Consider the following 14,893-nt stretch of genomic DNA (forward strand, 5'->3'; position numbering starts at 1 on the left):
CTGTGGAGGCTCCGTGCGTTAAACACGGCACAGTGCTTACATGTGCCCGAAGTTTCGACCGCCATACGGGCATGTTCCAGACCCAGGCAGTTGGGGCAGATTTTGTGCCTGTTCTTAGTGGAGATTTCACCCACACATGGACAGAGGGGAGCCCCAGAGCATCCCGCTCCCTCGGTGAGAGAGGCCTTAGCTTTCATCACCGCGTGACGCAGTCAGGAGAGCTGGTGGCTAGCTTACGCTACTACAAGGCAGCTAGCACAGGCGCTAGTAGGGATGCAGGCCAACAGGTGCTGGACCATCTGAGACGTCAAGGACAGCGTTGGTTTTCAAGACGGCAGCCTTTGCTTTGGTTCGAAGCTCGGATATCGTAGTATCTGGAGCTGGAGACGGGCTACACACTTTCGTGAGAGCCCAGAGGGAGGACCGACGTAGGCACGGGCCCCCAGGTGCCAAGGGCAGTGGGACCAAGACGACAGCGAGGTGTGCTGAGGTCAATGCACCGGCCCTGCGGCAAGGAGCGTGCAGCTGAGCTAACACCAGAGTGAAAGAGCCACTGGGGACCAACGTGTGCTGGAAAAACAGCGTTGGAAAGAGCCGTCAGCCGGAGCTGAGGCCCGGAGGTTCACTACCTTTCGACAGTGAAGGACAGCACCAACCAAGCAAAGCAAGGTAAGAGCTGTATTTTACCTACTTCTTGACCTGTTGTGGTCTAGAGCAGGTGCTAGTTCTGCCAGCGTTCGTCAACTGTAATAGAGACTCCACCTGTGGACAATTAAGCAGGTAAAAAAAAAAAGCAAGATAGCTGAGATTGAAAGAGGTGTTTGAATAGTGCACGTATGTCCTTGTCCTCCTTTTATAGGAGGTAGGTGACCCCCTAGCGGATTGAAATAAATGCTTCTGAGGAATGCAGACAGAGGTTGCATCCCATAGTGAAACATCTCACGAAATATTATGAAATAAATCTGTTACTGCTACAACCTGATATAATACCTGATTGTGCGATTTCAAATTTCCTTTATTTCGTTTGTAGGATAAATGTTTATTTGCGCATTAAAATGTGTTGATCTATGGTAAATATGCAGAGAAACATGTGCATCATTTCCAACACGCTGTAGAATGAAAGGTTTTGTGATCAAACCTTTATTTATAGTGAACAAGTGAATGACTTTGACACTATCTAACAGCATCCATCCATTTCTGTTGCTATCGTGGTGCATTTATAAATCATGTATGATCTTAACTGAAGTGAAGTAAAAATAGCCCTAAGTCACACTATGAACATAGGTTGACTCCAAAAAACAACTGTAAACATATACCAAGGCACAGACATGTGTAATAAGACTCAAAATGGAACAAATAGTACTTTAGGAATAGACATAAGCACTTAAAAGTCTTGCAGAAAGGTTAAAAGTGACACATTAAGCATCTCTTTGTTACGTCGAAAGAAGTTGCTTTAAGAATGTTAATCTGCTGAGAGATATACAGGCTATAACCTATGGACAGTCATGCAGAACAATGCACTATAGTACAAGAGTCAGTGTTAAATCTGTGTAAACATTGTACAAAAAACAGCTTCTCTTCGTCCTTTTTGGGCCTATGCTACGAATCTAGATAATCATATCCTGGATTAATCTCCGTTAGCGGGCTTCAAATAACCAAACATTCCTGTCAGAGAGAAGCTGTCTTACGACGGTCGCTCACAACTCGCTAATTTCAGCCAAGTGTTTTAAGCCTGGGTAATAAGCATTCACATAAAAGGGGTGGAGATTGCAGCGTCTGACTGTTTCCTCCATTATAGTGATTGGTCAGAGCGACCTTTTTTTGTTTTTAAATGGAGGAACAGCTTATGATCTTATACAAAGATAATGAATCTAAATCCATGATGACAGCAAAGAGCAACAGTGCTAGTGCAACGTGCATCAGAAAGGAATGTTAGCAGTGAATCTTCGACTCTTTGAATGGGTAAAAGCGTGAGATTATTTATGATATTAATCCATTGGATAGGATGATAAACGAACAGCATTCTGATCAATTTCCCTTTAATACCTTTATCATCTCTTGCACATACACCTTGCACTGATATATTTATTTTTCTTTTATTCTCGCTGCTTATACAACTGTTTTTGTTGTGGCTAAAATGCAACGTAATCTTGTTCTGCAGTGCATCTCTGATGTAATGGTGAGACAATAAAGGAATCGAACTATTCAAGTAGACCTATTTATCACACACACGCTAGGATGACAGCACATTGTTTTCATTGCGGTCAGGCTCAGCATATGAATGAATTAATATGACCACCCGTCATATCCGCATACGGATAGAGACAGGCTTCATCACCTGACTGTAGATCAGTCCATCAGATATAAATCTATAGATTTCCTATAGGATGTCATCGGTAAATGAAAGGATTGCATTTATCATTAATAATCTATACATCATACATATGTATAGATAGAATATACATCATCTTTCCTAAACACATCTGTCAGATGTGCACCAATCAGGATCTTCTTACAATGGGCAGGTCATTTTCTAAGAGATCTGATTGGTCAGGAGGTGGAGTTTTAGTACTCGCTAAGATTCTATCCAGAACAAAAACCTACTCCCGACCAGGCTAGCCATTCAGCATAAGTAACCATATAGATTTAGCTCCGTAAGACGTTACAAGCATCGTAGTCCAGCACACACTGATTAAATCCTGGAAGTTAGCACGATAAGAGGTAATCTCGCATCGTAACATAGGCCCTTTAAGTCCCCATGCTTCTTTACTTTGAAATAAAACAGGCTTTAGTCTTCTTGAAACATTAAACACATTTTTCCCCCCTTAATAAATCTTTCCCCTCCCGTATCACCCACAATGGTATGAAAAGCAAACAGCAAATCGAACACTGAAACACCTTAACCAAATACAATACATGTTTGATGAAATCAAAGATTACACTAAATATCCTGTAAATAAGTGGCTTCATAACTGGATCATACAGATGTTTTTTCATTCATATTAAGAAGAAATAGAGCAGGATTGTTGTCTGCTTTTTGCTCTTCAAGTTGTTGGCCTGGCAAATATATAAAGTATTTAAACAATCAAAAGCTGTGAATGAATTCCTTCATTTTTATTAATGGCTCCTGTCGTATTAGAGAGATTTTGGTGCAAGGTGCAAGTGTTCAAAATGACAACAATAAGCTTTTGATAAGTGAGAAACTTTAAACGTACATACAACGTATATATTTATAAAAATACTAAATTCATTTGACAGAGATGGACGTAAATCAGTAATTGTTGAAGTCCTCTCAGGTTCCTCTTTTTCTTAGAATCAAGACTTGGGTTTTCATTATGAAAAGCAGTAATCATCAACAGGCTAATGCAATCCCTCATGCAGTCAGGCACCATCCTGCAATTAAAAGAAGATGACAGATGTTATAGATATAGACAGACGTAATTGACTCAAGATTTCATCACTGTAAACTAGAGGTGTACATTGCCATGAATCTGACGATATGATTCGCGATTTGCATGTCATACGATATATTCTGATACTTAACAACATGATATACATCGCATTATCAATAATTACAAATTTCACCTTTACAAGTACAAAATGGTATGAAATACTATTTATTCTAATTTTTTTAAACATGCGAGAACAAGTAAATAGTAAATAACTGTAATCCAAGTACCAATATCAAAAACAAATGGTATGTTTATCAAACTGTCAAATTACATTTTTACAAAAAAGTTAAATTTTTGCTTCTACAACAGATTCTGATTCTGTTAAGTTCTTAAATTCTTTAAAAGTAACTACATACATCTATAAAAGTGCCCAGTATATTTTATGAAAATAGTAAAATAAATACACTTCCAAGCTAAAATGGATTGAGGAATGAGGTAGTTTAACAATGACTTATGTGGTTCACAGACACCTAGTGACTGGGCATTTATGTGCTATGCATATGTTAGCACAATTAAATGTTTTTTTTTTTGTTAAAAAACATTATTAAAAAAAATTATTTTGACATTTTTTGGATCGATTCGCGCGGTGAAATACCACGATATATCACGGAATCGATATATCCAAACTTCTCAGAAAGAAAAAAAAAAGGCCAAACATCTACAGAGGTTACATAGTCTTTGCCCCAAATTTGTTCCTGGTTTGTTGTATTTGTGATTAGACAACAACAACAAAAAAGCTTAAGTCTAATAAATTTAGGTTTTCAGAAATGTTTCCATCAGGTCAGATTCGTTTATACCTTCAGAAAAGTCCGCAGTCCTTCAAGTTGTTCTTAATAATAACGTCAGTGACAGCGTCAAAGACAAACTGGACGTTCTTGGTGTCAGTGGCACATGTGAAGTGGGTGTAGATTTCCTTTGTGTCCTTTTTCTTGTTCAGGTCCTCAAATTTGGTCTGAATGTAACTGGCAGCTTCATCAAACTTGTTCGCCCCTGCAAAAGCAAAGTAACATCCAATCATAGCAGAGAGTCAGGAGGGGCTTCTGTGCAGGGTCTATACTTGTACTGGTGGTGCTGGTCTTGATATTCATTACCTGTGTACTCTGGGAAACAGATGGTGAGAGGGCTTCGCAAAATCTTTTCCTCAAAGAGATCTTTCTTGTTCAGGAAGAGGATGATGGAGGTTTCAGTGAACCATTTGTTGTTGCAGATGGAGTCAAAAAGCTTCATGCTCTCATGCATTCGGTTCTGAAAGAAAAAAAGCAAAAACACAATATCAGGACGGTCACTAGAGGACAATGTCTACACTTTAGAAATATACATGTTATCTAAGGGCATTTTTTGATCATGTCTCTTTTGAACGTGACCCAACGGGGCATTTACCGCCTACGTGTACCGCACAGACACCCTCGGGCATATGAAAGGCCAAAAAGGAGCATGCAGTACCCGTAACGTATCCCCCGGAAAGCGCATACTTTCTGAGAGGAGGATACACTTGGATGAGGAAATATGCATCATCCAGATCGACAGACGTGAAAAACGCTCTGTCCCACCCGGCGCAGCAGGAAGGGTTGAGGCCTCCCACCGAGGGGGAACAGTGGATGCTGTCACAGCGCTGCTTATTGTGGCAGAACTTGCTTTCGTTTGTTGCGCCCTTGGCCATTGGCCTGGGTGCGACAGTGGGACACACTTTATTATATCTAATAAAACGTGTGCGTATGTGCGTGCTTGAGGACGTTGGGGGGGGGGGGTCGCGTCGCTAGGAGACGGGGAATATCCAGCTGCTTCACCAGAGGAGAGGAGAGCGGTCAGGCTGTTACTTTCTTCTCTTTTAGCCTGGGTGCGCTTTAGGGGGCTTTGCCGGCAAAGCTGCAACTGAGGCCAGCCGGGCATAGCTAGATGCTACCAAGTGGTGGCTAACAGGTGTGCTCGTCGGGACGTAGGCCAATGTGCGCCGAAAGAGTGTCGAAGGACATCAAGGACAGTGTTGGGTCCGAGCAGCCAGCTGGTGTGCTACCGCCCCGGAGTGTGAACTTTCGCGAGGAGGCCCAACGTGCACCGGACTGGCGAAGGCGTCAAGGGCAGTGTTGGGCTTGAGACGACAGTTGGTGTGCGGGCGTCTGGAAGCTCGGGACCGTAGACCTGGGCAGTCCACTGGAGTTTGAGTGCCCGCGAGGTGGGCCAACGTGCACCGGACCGTCAGGGGGCAGCATTGGAGCCAAGCCGTCGGCTGGTGTGCCAATGCCCGGAGGTTCGAGATCGTGGTGTGGCGTTGAATGGGGACAGTGCCAACCAAGTGGAGGCAAGGTAAGCCGGACACCTTTCACCAGCCAATCAGGACTGGCAAATTGGAAAAATGCTTGAGGTCTGCAGATGGGAGTGCATTCCATAGTGAGAAATCTCACGAAATATGAGAAAGAACTTAAGTAGGATAGGCTGCAAGTATCTAAATTGTTTTGTTTAAAATAACATGTTTTACATTCAAGATTCAAAGAATTCAAGTGTTTGTCATGTGCACAGTAAGGAAACATGTTTCCCTGTACAATGAAATTCTTACTTTGCTGTCCACACTGGATACCACAAAGATTAAAAAGAAGGAAAAGTAAAGAATAATAATAAAAAAAAAAATAACGAAAATAAATATATATGTACCTACAGTAACTGTAGTCTATAAAGTGTAATTGTATATAATATAAGCTGTACTATTTTTTGTATTTTGCACAACGAGGATTGATTACTAATGTTACATTATTGTGAGCTTCGTCATATGTATGCATTTTCCAGCAGGCCAACATGATAAAGAGTCTGCAGAATTATTCTGGATGTTAATTCCACTATAGAAAATCGGTATTGGTTATCGGCAAAATGAGTTGTAGAATATCGGAAATTGGATAAAAGAAAAAAACAAAATCCAATATCGTGCATCCCTATTTGCAATCATAAGTGGGTAAAGAAATCATGATTAACTCTCTCCAAAATAAAGTTGTTTTTTTGTTTATTAAATTAACCCAGTGTTACCTGCATTTCCCCTACTTCTAATCAATCCTAGGGCTGGAAGACCATAACAATGTAGTACAAAGAGAACTACTCCATACTAAAATTAAAAAGCAGATTAATTAGGCAGCTCAAGTAAATAAATGAATGCCTAAAAAAATTATTTGTGTGGGCGGGGCTTCTCTTACCATTTCCTCGTCCTCAGCCAGCACCAAGTCATACGCACTCAGTGCAACACAAAAAATGATGGCTGTTACTCCTTCAAAACAGTGAATCCACTTCTTTCTCTCAGAACGTTGGCCTCCAACATCGAACATCCTGCAAAGTAAATTGTAAAGTGAGGTGGTTTTTTTTCAGCCGGGAAAAATGTGGCAGTGCTGCATCCTTGGAAATACAGCAACATTTAATGAGGTTTTGGAAAAAAGATGAGGAGGAGAGTGGGCAGTCTGTGTAATGTTGTTATACATTTAACAAAACATTACTTGAACTCCATTCTGAGGGATTCCAACAGATTTCCAGTAATTTCAGACAAACTACTGCATATCCTGTGTGTATATACACAAATCTCCTGCTGTAAAGCTTAAAAAGCTTTAGAGCAGGGCTTCCCACTGCAGTGTCGTATTGCAATTTTTTAAGAAATCCTTTTTATTGCACAAAAAATCTCATAAAAAGGCAGAATTTTTTAAAGAACTTTGGCAACAACAAATACAAGAAAAATGATTGCAAGATGGTGGGACTGCAAAAGGCTTCTGCTTACTGGTGACTCTTAAGACAACAAACTGCTCTCAAAATTCAGAACGAGGCGCTGGCAAATACACATGTTCAGCAAACAAAAGAGCTCCCTTTGATGAATAATAATCAAAGCTACAACAAAATATGAGGATTTTCTGTATTTAGAGGATTATTCTGCCCGTTGAACAAAAAAAGGGGGCATGACGAGCACAGGCGCAAACATGACTTTCACCTCATTGATTGGTCCCATGTATAATTCAAAGCCAAGCAGTGAGGCTGGGAAAGAATGTAAATATCAGACTCTTTAACAGGAAACAGGCCACGTCAGAGATGTGCGGTCACCTCTACTTATCTGTAATTACCAAGAATGCTTAGCTGCTCTCAACCAAATATCCAAAGGTCCCAGAAAGAGTAGACATGCGAGAAAAGAACATGTCCATATCTTAAATCTGGGCTGTGAAGACAATTCCAGTTAGATTTTTTTTAAAACTTGTAACGCAAAGTTCAGGTTTTAATTGTAGACGCATTAATTGTCAGTCTGTTTTTGCGTTATATGTGCAGAGTGGCACTTTTTGCACTTTAAATAGGCAAAATTTGTCTTACTTATTTTATTGTTTATTTATTAATTTTTCATAAGATGGAAAAAGTCACCCTGAGTTTAAGCAAGTACGCCCAGAGTAAAAATCAAATAAAAGCATAGTTATTATTCCAACCGCCCATTCTCGTCTATCGTTATTGTGAACATTCCAGTCTCTAAACTGGTTTTGTGGAGGCTGGAAATAAACTGCTAACAGTATTGATGTGCTTTTCAGTGAAAACACTGTTGTTGACTGGCAAACATGATGGAGGTTGATTTCCTCCAATAATAGCTCTAGAAACTTTACAAAGCGTGTTTGTGTGCATTCATGGCACTTGAACTGGACTGTTTATATAGCTATAAAACCACATAACCCAGAAAGCAAATTTCACAGGCCAGTGAACAGGAAAAGCCTGGATCATGTACTGTCTAATACACACTGTGTCAGAGGCACTTCTCTGTTGCAAATGGCTTGTTTGGATAAAAAGATCACAGTTTCACTCTGACAGTGTCAATGTCTCCTTTTATCTTGGAATGAAAAATGTGTTTATGATGTGAGCGTACTTGAAGTGTAGCTCCTTAAAGGTGAAGTGGGTTTCAACAATGCCAGTCGTCTTCACCCGAGTCCGCAGGACGTCCTGCTGGGTGGGGATGTAATCTGCTTTAGCAATCCTCTCCAGGTCATTCAGATAGCTGAGAAAGCAAGAAAAGAAAACTGGAATAAAGGCATTCTTTGTTTTTAAAAACCATGTTTGTGTCACTGTAATTACCATTACGTGAGTCTAGCTAGCCTTTGTTAACTTTTTACGTGTACGCTTTGAAATCCCTGGGACAAAGGGTTGGTTTTTATAACCATTGGCTTTTACACAACATATAGCAGATTCGATAACATTATGATCATGCTTTCAAAATAATATTTTTAGCTAGCAACAATATATTAAATCTTCTAAAGTTGGTTTTTCGTTTTAGACTAATGCAATAAAAGGCGTTTAAGATCGCCAACTGCACTGGTTTTTTCTAAAAAAAAACAAAACAATCATGAGGTTATAGGAAAAACAATGAAAAATGACCACTCACTAGGCTGCGGAGTCATTAAGTTGGTATTCTCGTGACCTTGTAAAACAGCTCTGTATCCCACTGTCACCCCACAATCTCCTGATCACATTGGCCAAGTCATCAGGGAGAATCCCCTGTTCCTCAGCATCTGCAGAGAGGGCGAAAAGCTGCTGAGCATCATCCTGCAGGGGGCGATAAAAACACAGAGCCAAATGGTTACACTGAGAGGAACAAACAAACATGTTCACTAAGATTTCAGGGTATTAAAGGTCAAACCTTGATCAAAGGCTCACAAGTCCACTGCACAGCATAAATACAATATGAACATTTTCACTTTACAAATAGCAACACATTCAAACATTTAAAGAAAGATAGAATCAAATAAAAGATAGAATCAAATAAAAGGCTAAATAATCATTTCTGTTGGCCATTCATTACATGTATCTTTACACAATAATTATAACATGTTCATGGGAACATTGCAGAGATATTTTCCATGTAATCGTATAGCAACTAAAATAATTAGCTTTATTAATAGCAGGAAGAAAATACTTCCCTCTAGTTGAAATGCAAGTAACGAAACGTATGGCACTCACAGTAATCCTTTGTTCACAAAACATGGTTGCTTTCAATTTAGAAGAAGATACAATTAGGACTATCATTAAACTTTAATGATAGTTTAATGACAGTCCTAATTGTAAGGTGTACAGAAAGACAATCAAAAGAAATTAGGAAGTCAATGTCAAAATGTAATGTAATGTAACAAGATAAAAAGAAAATGATAGACAGCGCGTCATTTCATTTCATTTCTATGCATTCCACATTAACATATGCATGCATACATGCTCTGTACAGCTGTATCTATGCATGTGCCTGCACAAGTCTTTCTGCAGAGCTGCTGTGCACAAGCCAGGACAATAATGGCTGTGTGTGTGTGTGTGTGTGTGTGTGGGAGGGTGAGAGTACAGTTGTCACGTACGCACGGCCATTTGACAGATCTGTGAGGAGAAAACACATCGCCAAAGAGGAGTCCTTAACCCCTTGATTATAGATTTGATTAGAGAACAGTGAACACATCTGCTAACAGGCATGCACACACACACGTACACATGCATGTGCACAGACACAGCTTTGTCATGTGCTGCAGGAGCCTTTGCCTGTTATGTTAGTGCTACCGTTTGTCTGCTGTTTATTTATATGCATGTTTCTAATTTGTATCTTGAAACAGAAAATAATGAATGTCTAACCTGTGCCCAAATCTATTCTGTTTTGTGTTACATTAGATTCATCTACATCTTGCAGCACTATGGTGCTGTGGTTTGATTCCAGGGTGGAGAAGCTTCCTCTGTGGAGTTTGCATGGATTTCCTCCTTGTGGTCTGGATTTCTTCCACACTCCATATACATTGTTTTTTTGTGTGTTAAAGACGGGTCATATTACTGATGTGGAAAAAAAGACATGTCCACCATCATATTTATTGTTTTAGGCATCCTTTCCTGGCTTACACGATGGAGATCGAAGAATACGCCGTTCTTTTGCCCCGACAGATGTATTACACCAAATCATTATTTTTTAATATCAAAACAAGTGAGATGGAATTACAGTCAGTCGCCATCTTTAAATATTGAGTTTTTATGGACATCTATTTCCAGCTGTCAAAGGGAGTCTTAAATCTGTTGCAGTTCGATTTAATTAGACTAATTTGGGCTATTTGAGTTATTGCCTGTTGAAGTCCATCAGCTATCAGGCACATTTTCAAATGTTTTTCGAGCTGAGTGAAATACGCCACCAGAGGAAAATTCATTGAGTAAGTGCTGCAAAGCACCATAACAGCGCTTGTGTTAAGCTGCATTATGCACGCTGCATTCAAGAAGGGTTTTCCTGGCTTTAGAAAATGCGCGTGGAACCGGTAAATCAACAGGAATCTAACTACATATTTTAAAAACATTCTCTTGCTCAGTTTCTTCATCTTTTTTTCAGTTTTAAGGCATAAAAAAACTAACAGTACCCCAGTCAAGAGTTTTAGGGCAAGTACCGGTAGTAGCATTAAAAATTAGTAATGGAAACAGGTGAATTTCGATAAAACACTCAAATATCGCTAAAAAGTTTTTACGCTTTCATGAGGAGGAATTTTAGACGTTTCGATATTGAAATGTGCTGCAAAATGGAAATACCTTTTCCACAAATACACGTCACAGAACATGATGTACATGGTCACATGACCACTTCTCTCTGAGAAAATTTGGCGTGGTACGTGTAGACAGAAGAGGAGACCGGGACATTTCTTAGCATTATACTTAAAAATTATTACTGCCACATTCGATGGCAAATAACAAAGGAAAGCGGAGAGTTATAAGGAGGTTTGGAGCGTCCATCTTCCTACAGCAAAACAACCTTTAATGGAAACACGTTCAAAGCGCAAATATACTTTGTCGACATTTAGAAATATTGCTTTTATTTTACGAAAATCTGTAATGGAAACCCAGTGATCGACAGAATTGAATTCCACTGTCTCATATAACAAATCATTAAATCTACCAAAGAAGCAGATAAAATTCAAAATAAAAACAAAAAAGGTGCTTGAATTGAATTGAACTTGAAAGACTATATTAAACATCAAAAATGCTTTTGCCACAATACAGTTGGAAGATTTTCAGTCCCTGAGAAGTTGTGAAATGACACGTCTCCCAGCTGTTTCAAAGTTATGACTATGTGCTGCACTGCAGTGGTTGTCAATGACAATGATGAGTCCTGGTGTGACAAACATGCTCCATTCCCAGCTGGAGCGTCTGTGCAGTTTTTACACTGCACCCGTAAAACTGGAAAATCAGCAAATGTATTATCTTTTTCAGATAGAGTAAAATAAGGGGTGCACCGATTGCAATTTTCTGGCCGATCACCGATTTTTAGGCCAGGCTACCGGACTCAAAACGCCACTCACTTTGTTCTTTAATTTCTTCTTGTTGTTGTGTACACTAGTTATATTCATGTTCTGTTATTCATTCAATTTGGTAGGTATATTCTATGGATGTATACGCATCGACGCCCAGAGCCCGATTTTATATTTGGGGCCCCAAAAGAAAAAAAAAAAAAAAAGACAAGAAAGTCGATTTCTCATGCATTTGTGAGTCAAATATTGCGACAGTTGGTGGTACCGAATCATTGACACATACCAATATATGAATGCGGCCCATTTCTCCTTATGCGCCACGGGGGCGGCATTTTTTAAATGACTACTCCTTTGTTAATGCTTGTTGAATCGGACTGCAATTTGACATGGATATTCTATGAGCAGATGTCAAGAGCCTCTCGGAGACCTTTCTGAAGGGGGGGACCCTTTTCTGGTAATTTCTAAATGTATCGGAACATAGTCGTGTGATACAGTATTCCAAAGGCAATTCAACGTAGATTACCATTTTATGGCAAACAAATTCACTTGTTTTACTTTGTGGAACGAAGTCATTTCACTGAATTCCCCGGAACGTGTAATTCGGAGCGGAGACGTTCCACGGGCCCGGCCGCAGTTAATCAGAACTTGTTTAAAAGCCTGACCTGCCGATTCCGACACTGGTCGATCCCGAGCATACACCTTGAATGTTCCCATTAAATTTTATTGTAAAACATTGAACAATATCTATGAAACAAAACAAACTTGTTGTTTTAACTGCATATGAGGTAGTTATCGCAAATATAAATGAAAAGTTTAGAACATAACAAAAAATACTAAATTTAATCAGTTCCGTTAGTCTCATTTTTTACATTTTAAAAACAAATTAAATGTGTGCAACAGGTTACACTGCAGATCTGTTTTGAGCCCTTTGCCAAAAAAAAAAGCACAGCAGTATTTAGTTGATGCTAAATTGTAATCTACAGGTTCTTTTTGAGGGTTGTGGGGGTCTGCTGGTGCCTTCTCCAGCTGTCATTGGGCATTAGGCGGGGGTACACCCAGGACAGGGCGCCAGTCCATCGCAGGGCATTTTATCCTTATATATTAAACACCTGTTATGATGCATCAGGAGATCAGCTTGTATGTGATAAACTAATATGAGAATTCAATCTGATCAATTAGCTGCAATATTCACAAAAAAGGCTGTAAGCATCTGAAGAGACGCACTCAACAACTGTACAATAATTGAGGGAAATCCACTTTGGGATGCTAAATGTCGCTGTATGGTTTGTGGTTTCATGTCCTGGTTTCATGTCCCCAGCTTTAGTCATACATACTGGGGCAATAATAGTCAGCCCACGGTTCAATACGTACCTCGGTTTTTTGGTCACGGTTCGGTTCTGATAGCTCTGGCCGTTAAGTGTTTTAAGTACATTTTAAAAAACAGCCAGAGAATACTTTAAACAATTTATTTTACTTTGAAGCAAAAACAAAGTTTATACACATTACTACGCATGGTGTATTGTATGCTATAAAATAAAACTTAATAACACTTCCAAAGGACAAGTGCTTAACCAAACCATAAAAAACATGGTTTACAAGTCAGTATTGAACCGTGGATGCTGTACTAAACGGTTGAATATATTATTGAGAATTGTTGCATGCCTAATACTTACTGTACGTCTTCATTACCAGTTCAGAGATGGAGATGGTTTATTTACCAGGACTGTATCTATGCTGGTTTTTAAATTTGCACCAGAAAATGATTCCACTGTACCCTGCAAGCAGTGATGCTGCTGTGAACAGGTGTATACTGAAATCAAATGATCTCACATTTGATTTTAACGCAGGCAGAGTGCCCATGGTTTTGGCCGAGTGGGAGTTACAAAGCAAAGAACAAAAAGACAATTTATCTCTCTCTTTTAACCTGGTTTTATGATTATTAGTTCAAGTGGATACGATATCCAGATGAAGGGGTGTGAAAAATGCAGAGGCAGTTCTGCTTTTACAATCATTTTGTCTCTGAATTCAGGAAATGGATGAGAACAGCGCCAATAAACCAAATGCAAGACAGGGCTGAAGGTAACAAACACTGCATCCTCACATGCTGTAGCTTTTTTAAAAGTTTATTCTTTTTTTGCTTTTTGGTAAACTAATATAAAAAGCATTGGAAAAGTGTTTAACCAGGGAGCAAAATCACATAATTAAAAGCAATGTGTTTTTCAATAATTGGCTTACCGCTCTGGCAGCATTGCAGTAGTCTATCTTCAGACTGGCCATGGCTTTGACAATGGCCATAATGGATTGGATAGTATTGCTATAAACCACTGCCCGGTACTGCTTACACTCATCTTCTGAGTAGCCATCCTCATGGATAATCCTGAAGACAACAAAAATACATAATCATATCAAACAACATTTAATCAGGACAAAACAAAGGTGCAAGAGAGTGTTTCTGATTGTCTCTAAAACGCATTCAGTTCATTAAGCTACTGTATACATTTTTATCATCAGTTATACAGGTACATTAGGCTTGAATAGAACGTTTTTAAGCATTTTGGAAACAAGGACCCCTATACAGAATCGGTTCAAGTATTTGAAATCACTACTGCCATTATCATACTATGAATATGTTTATATTTGTCCAGCTGTCATGCAAGCTGATTTTCCGTATGTCTATCCTTTTTAACTGTGCCATGTAAGTGACAAATATTCAACGTGATGAAAAATTGATTCAATACAACCCTGAAGAAATAGCCATTTATGATTTCCTTTTACATGTGGTTACTGTTGGTAACCGCGGAGGTTATTGTTGCGATACATGATGTCAGCTTAACAAAAACAGACTGAATGACCTGTGAAGTGTAAGGAGAACATGAATCTAACTCAGTGTAGAAGTTACATTAGATTTCACGATGAGATTTAAAGTGGACTTGGGGTTTATGGGTGATATTTGATTCTTTTCATTGTTGGGTTTAGGTGTTTTTGTTCAGGGTTTGTTTGCTTTGTTTCCATGACTCTTTATTTGAGTTGCTCTGTGGTGCAGTCAGATTAGTTCTGCTGTTTTGATTTGCTCCTGCTGGTCTTGCTTTTCTTTTTTTCTTAATAACATGTTTGATTTATTCTTCGTAAGTGGGCCTGGCTTTCTGTTTGTTTTCTACACTCCTGAGTTCTGTCAGTGTGTGTTTAGTAAATGAA

The 14,893-nt window shown here is 39.3% G+C and overlaps 1 protein-coding gene across 1 annotated transcript in view; it reads right to left on the minus strand.

The window, feature by feature from the left end:
- Positions 1 to 2,257: 2,257 nt before the first annotated feature.
- Positions 2,258 to 14,893, minus strand: part of gnai2b (guanine nucleotide binding protein (G protein), alpha inhibiting activity polypeptide 2b) — a 33,417-nt gene continuing 20,781 nt past the window's right edge. Inside the window, exons 3-9 of the mRNA XM_028446657.1 lie at positions 13,934 to 14,075; positions 8,830 to 8,990; positions 8,317 to 8,445; positions 6,632 to 6,761; positions 4,544 to 4,697; positions 4,250 to 4,442; positions 2,258 to 3,393 (exon numbers count right to left, since the gene is read on the minus strand). Of these exons, the coding sequence (XP_028302458.1) occupies positions 4,252 to 4,442; positions 4,544 to 4,697; positions 6,632 to 6,761; positions 8,317 to 8,445; positions 8,830 to 8,990; positions 13,934 to 14,075 (907 nt within the window). The 3' untranslated portion in view covers positions 2,258 to 3,393; positions 4,250 to 4,251. The remainder of the gene's footprint in view (positions 3,394 to 4,249; positions 4,443 to 4,543; positions 4,698 to 6,631; positions 6,762 to 8,316; positions 8,446 to 8,829; positions 8,991 to 13,933; positions 14,076 to 14,893) is intronic.

Source organism: Gouania willdenowi, chromosome 5 (assembly GCF_900634775.1).
Source record: "Gouania willdenowi chromosome 5, fGouWil2.1, whole genome shotgun sequence".
Taxonomy (NCBI): domain Eukaryota; kingdom Metazoa; phylum Chordata; class Actinopteri; order Blenniiformes; family Gobiesocidae; genus Gouania; species Gouania willdenowi.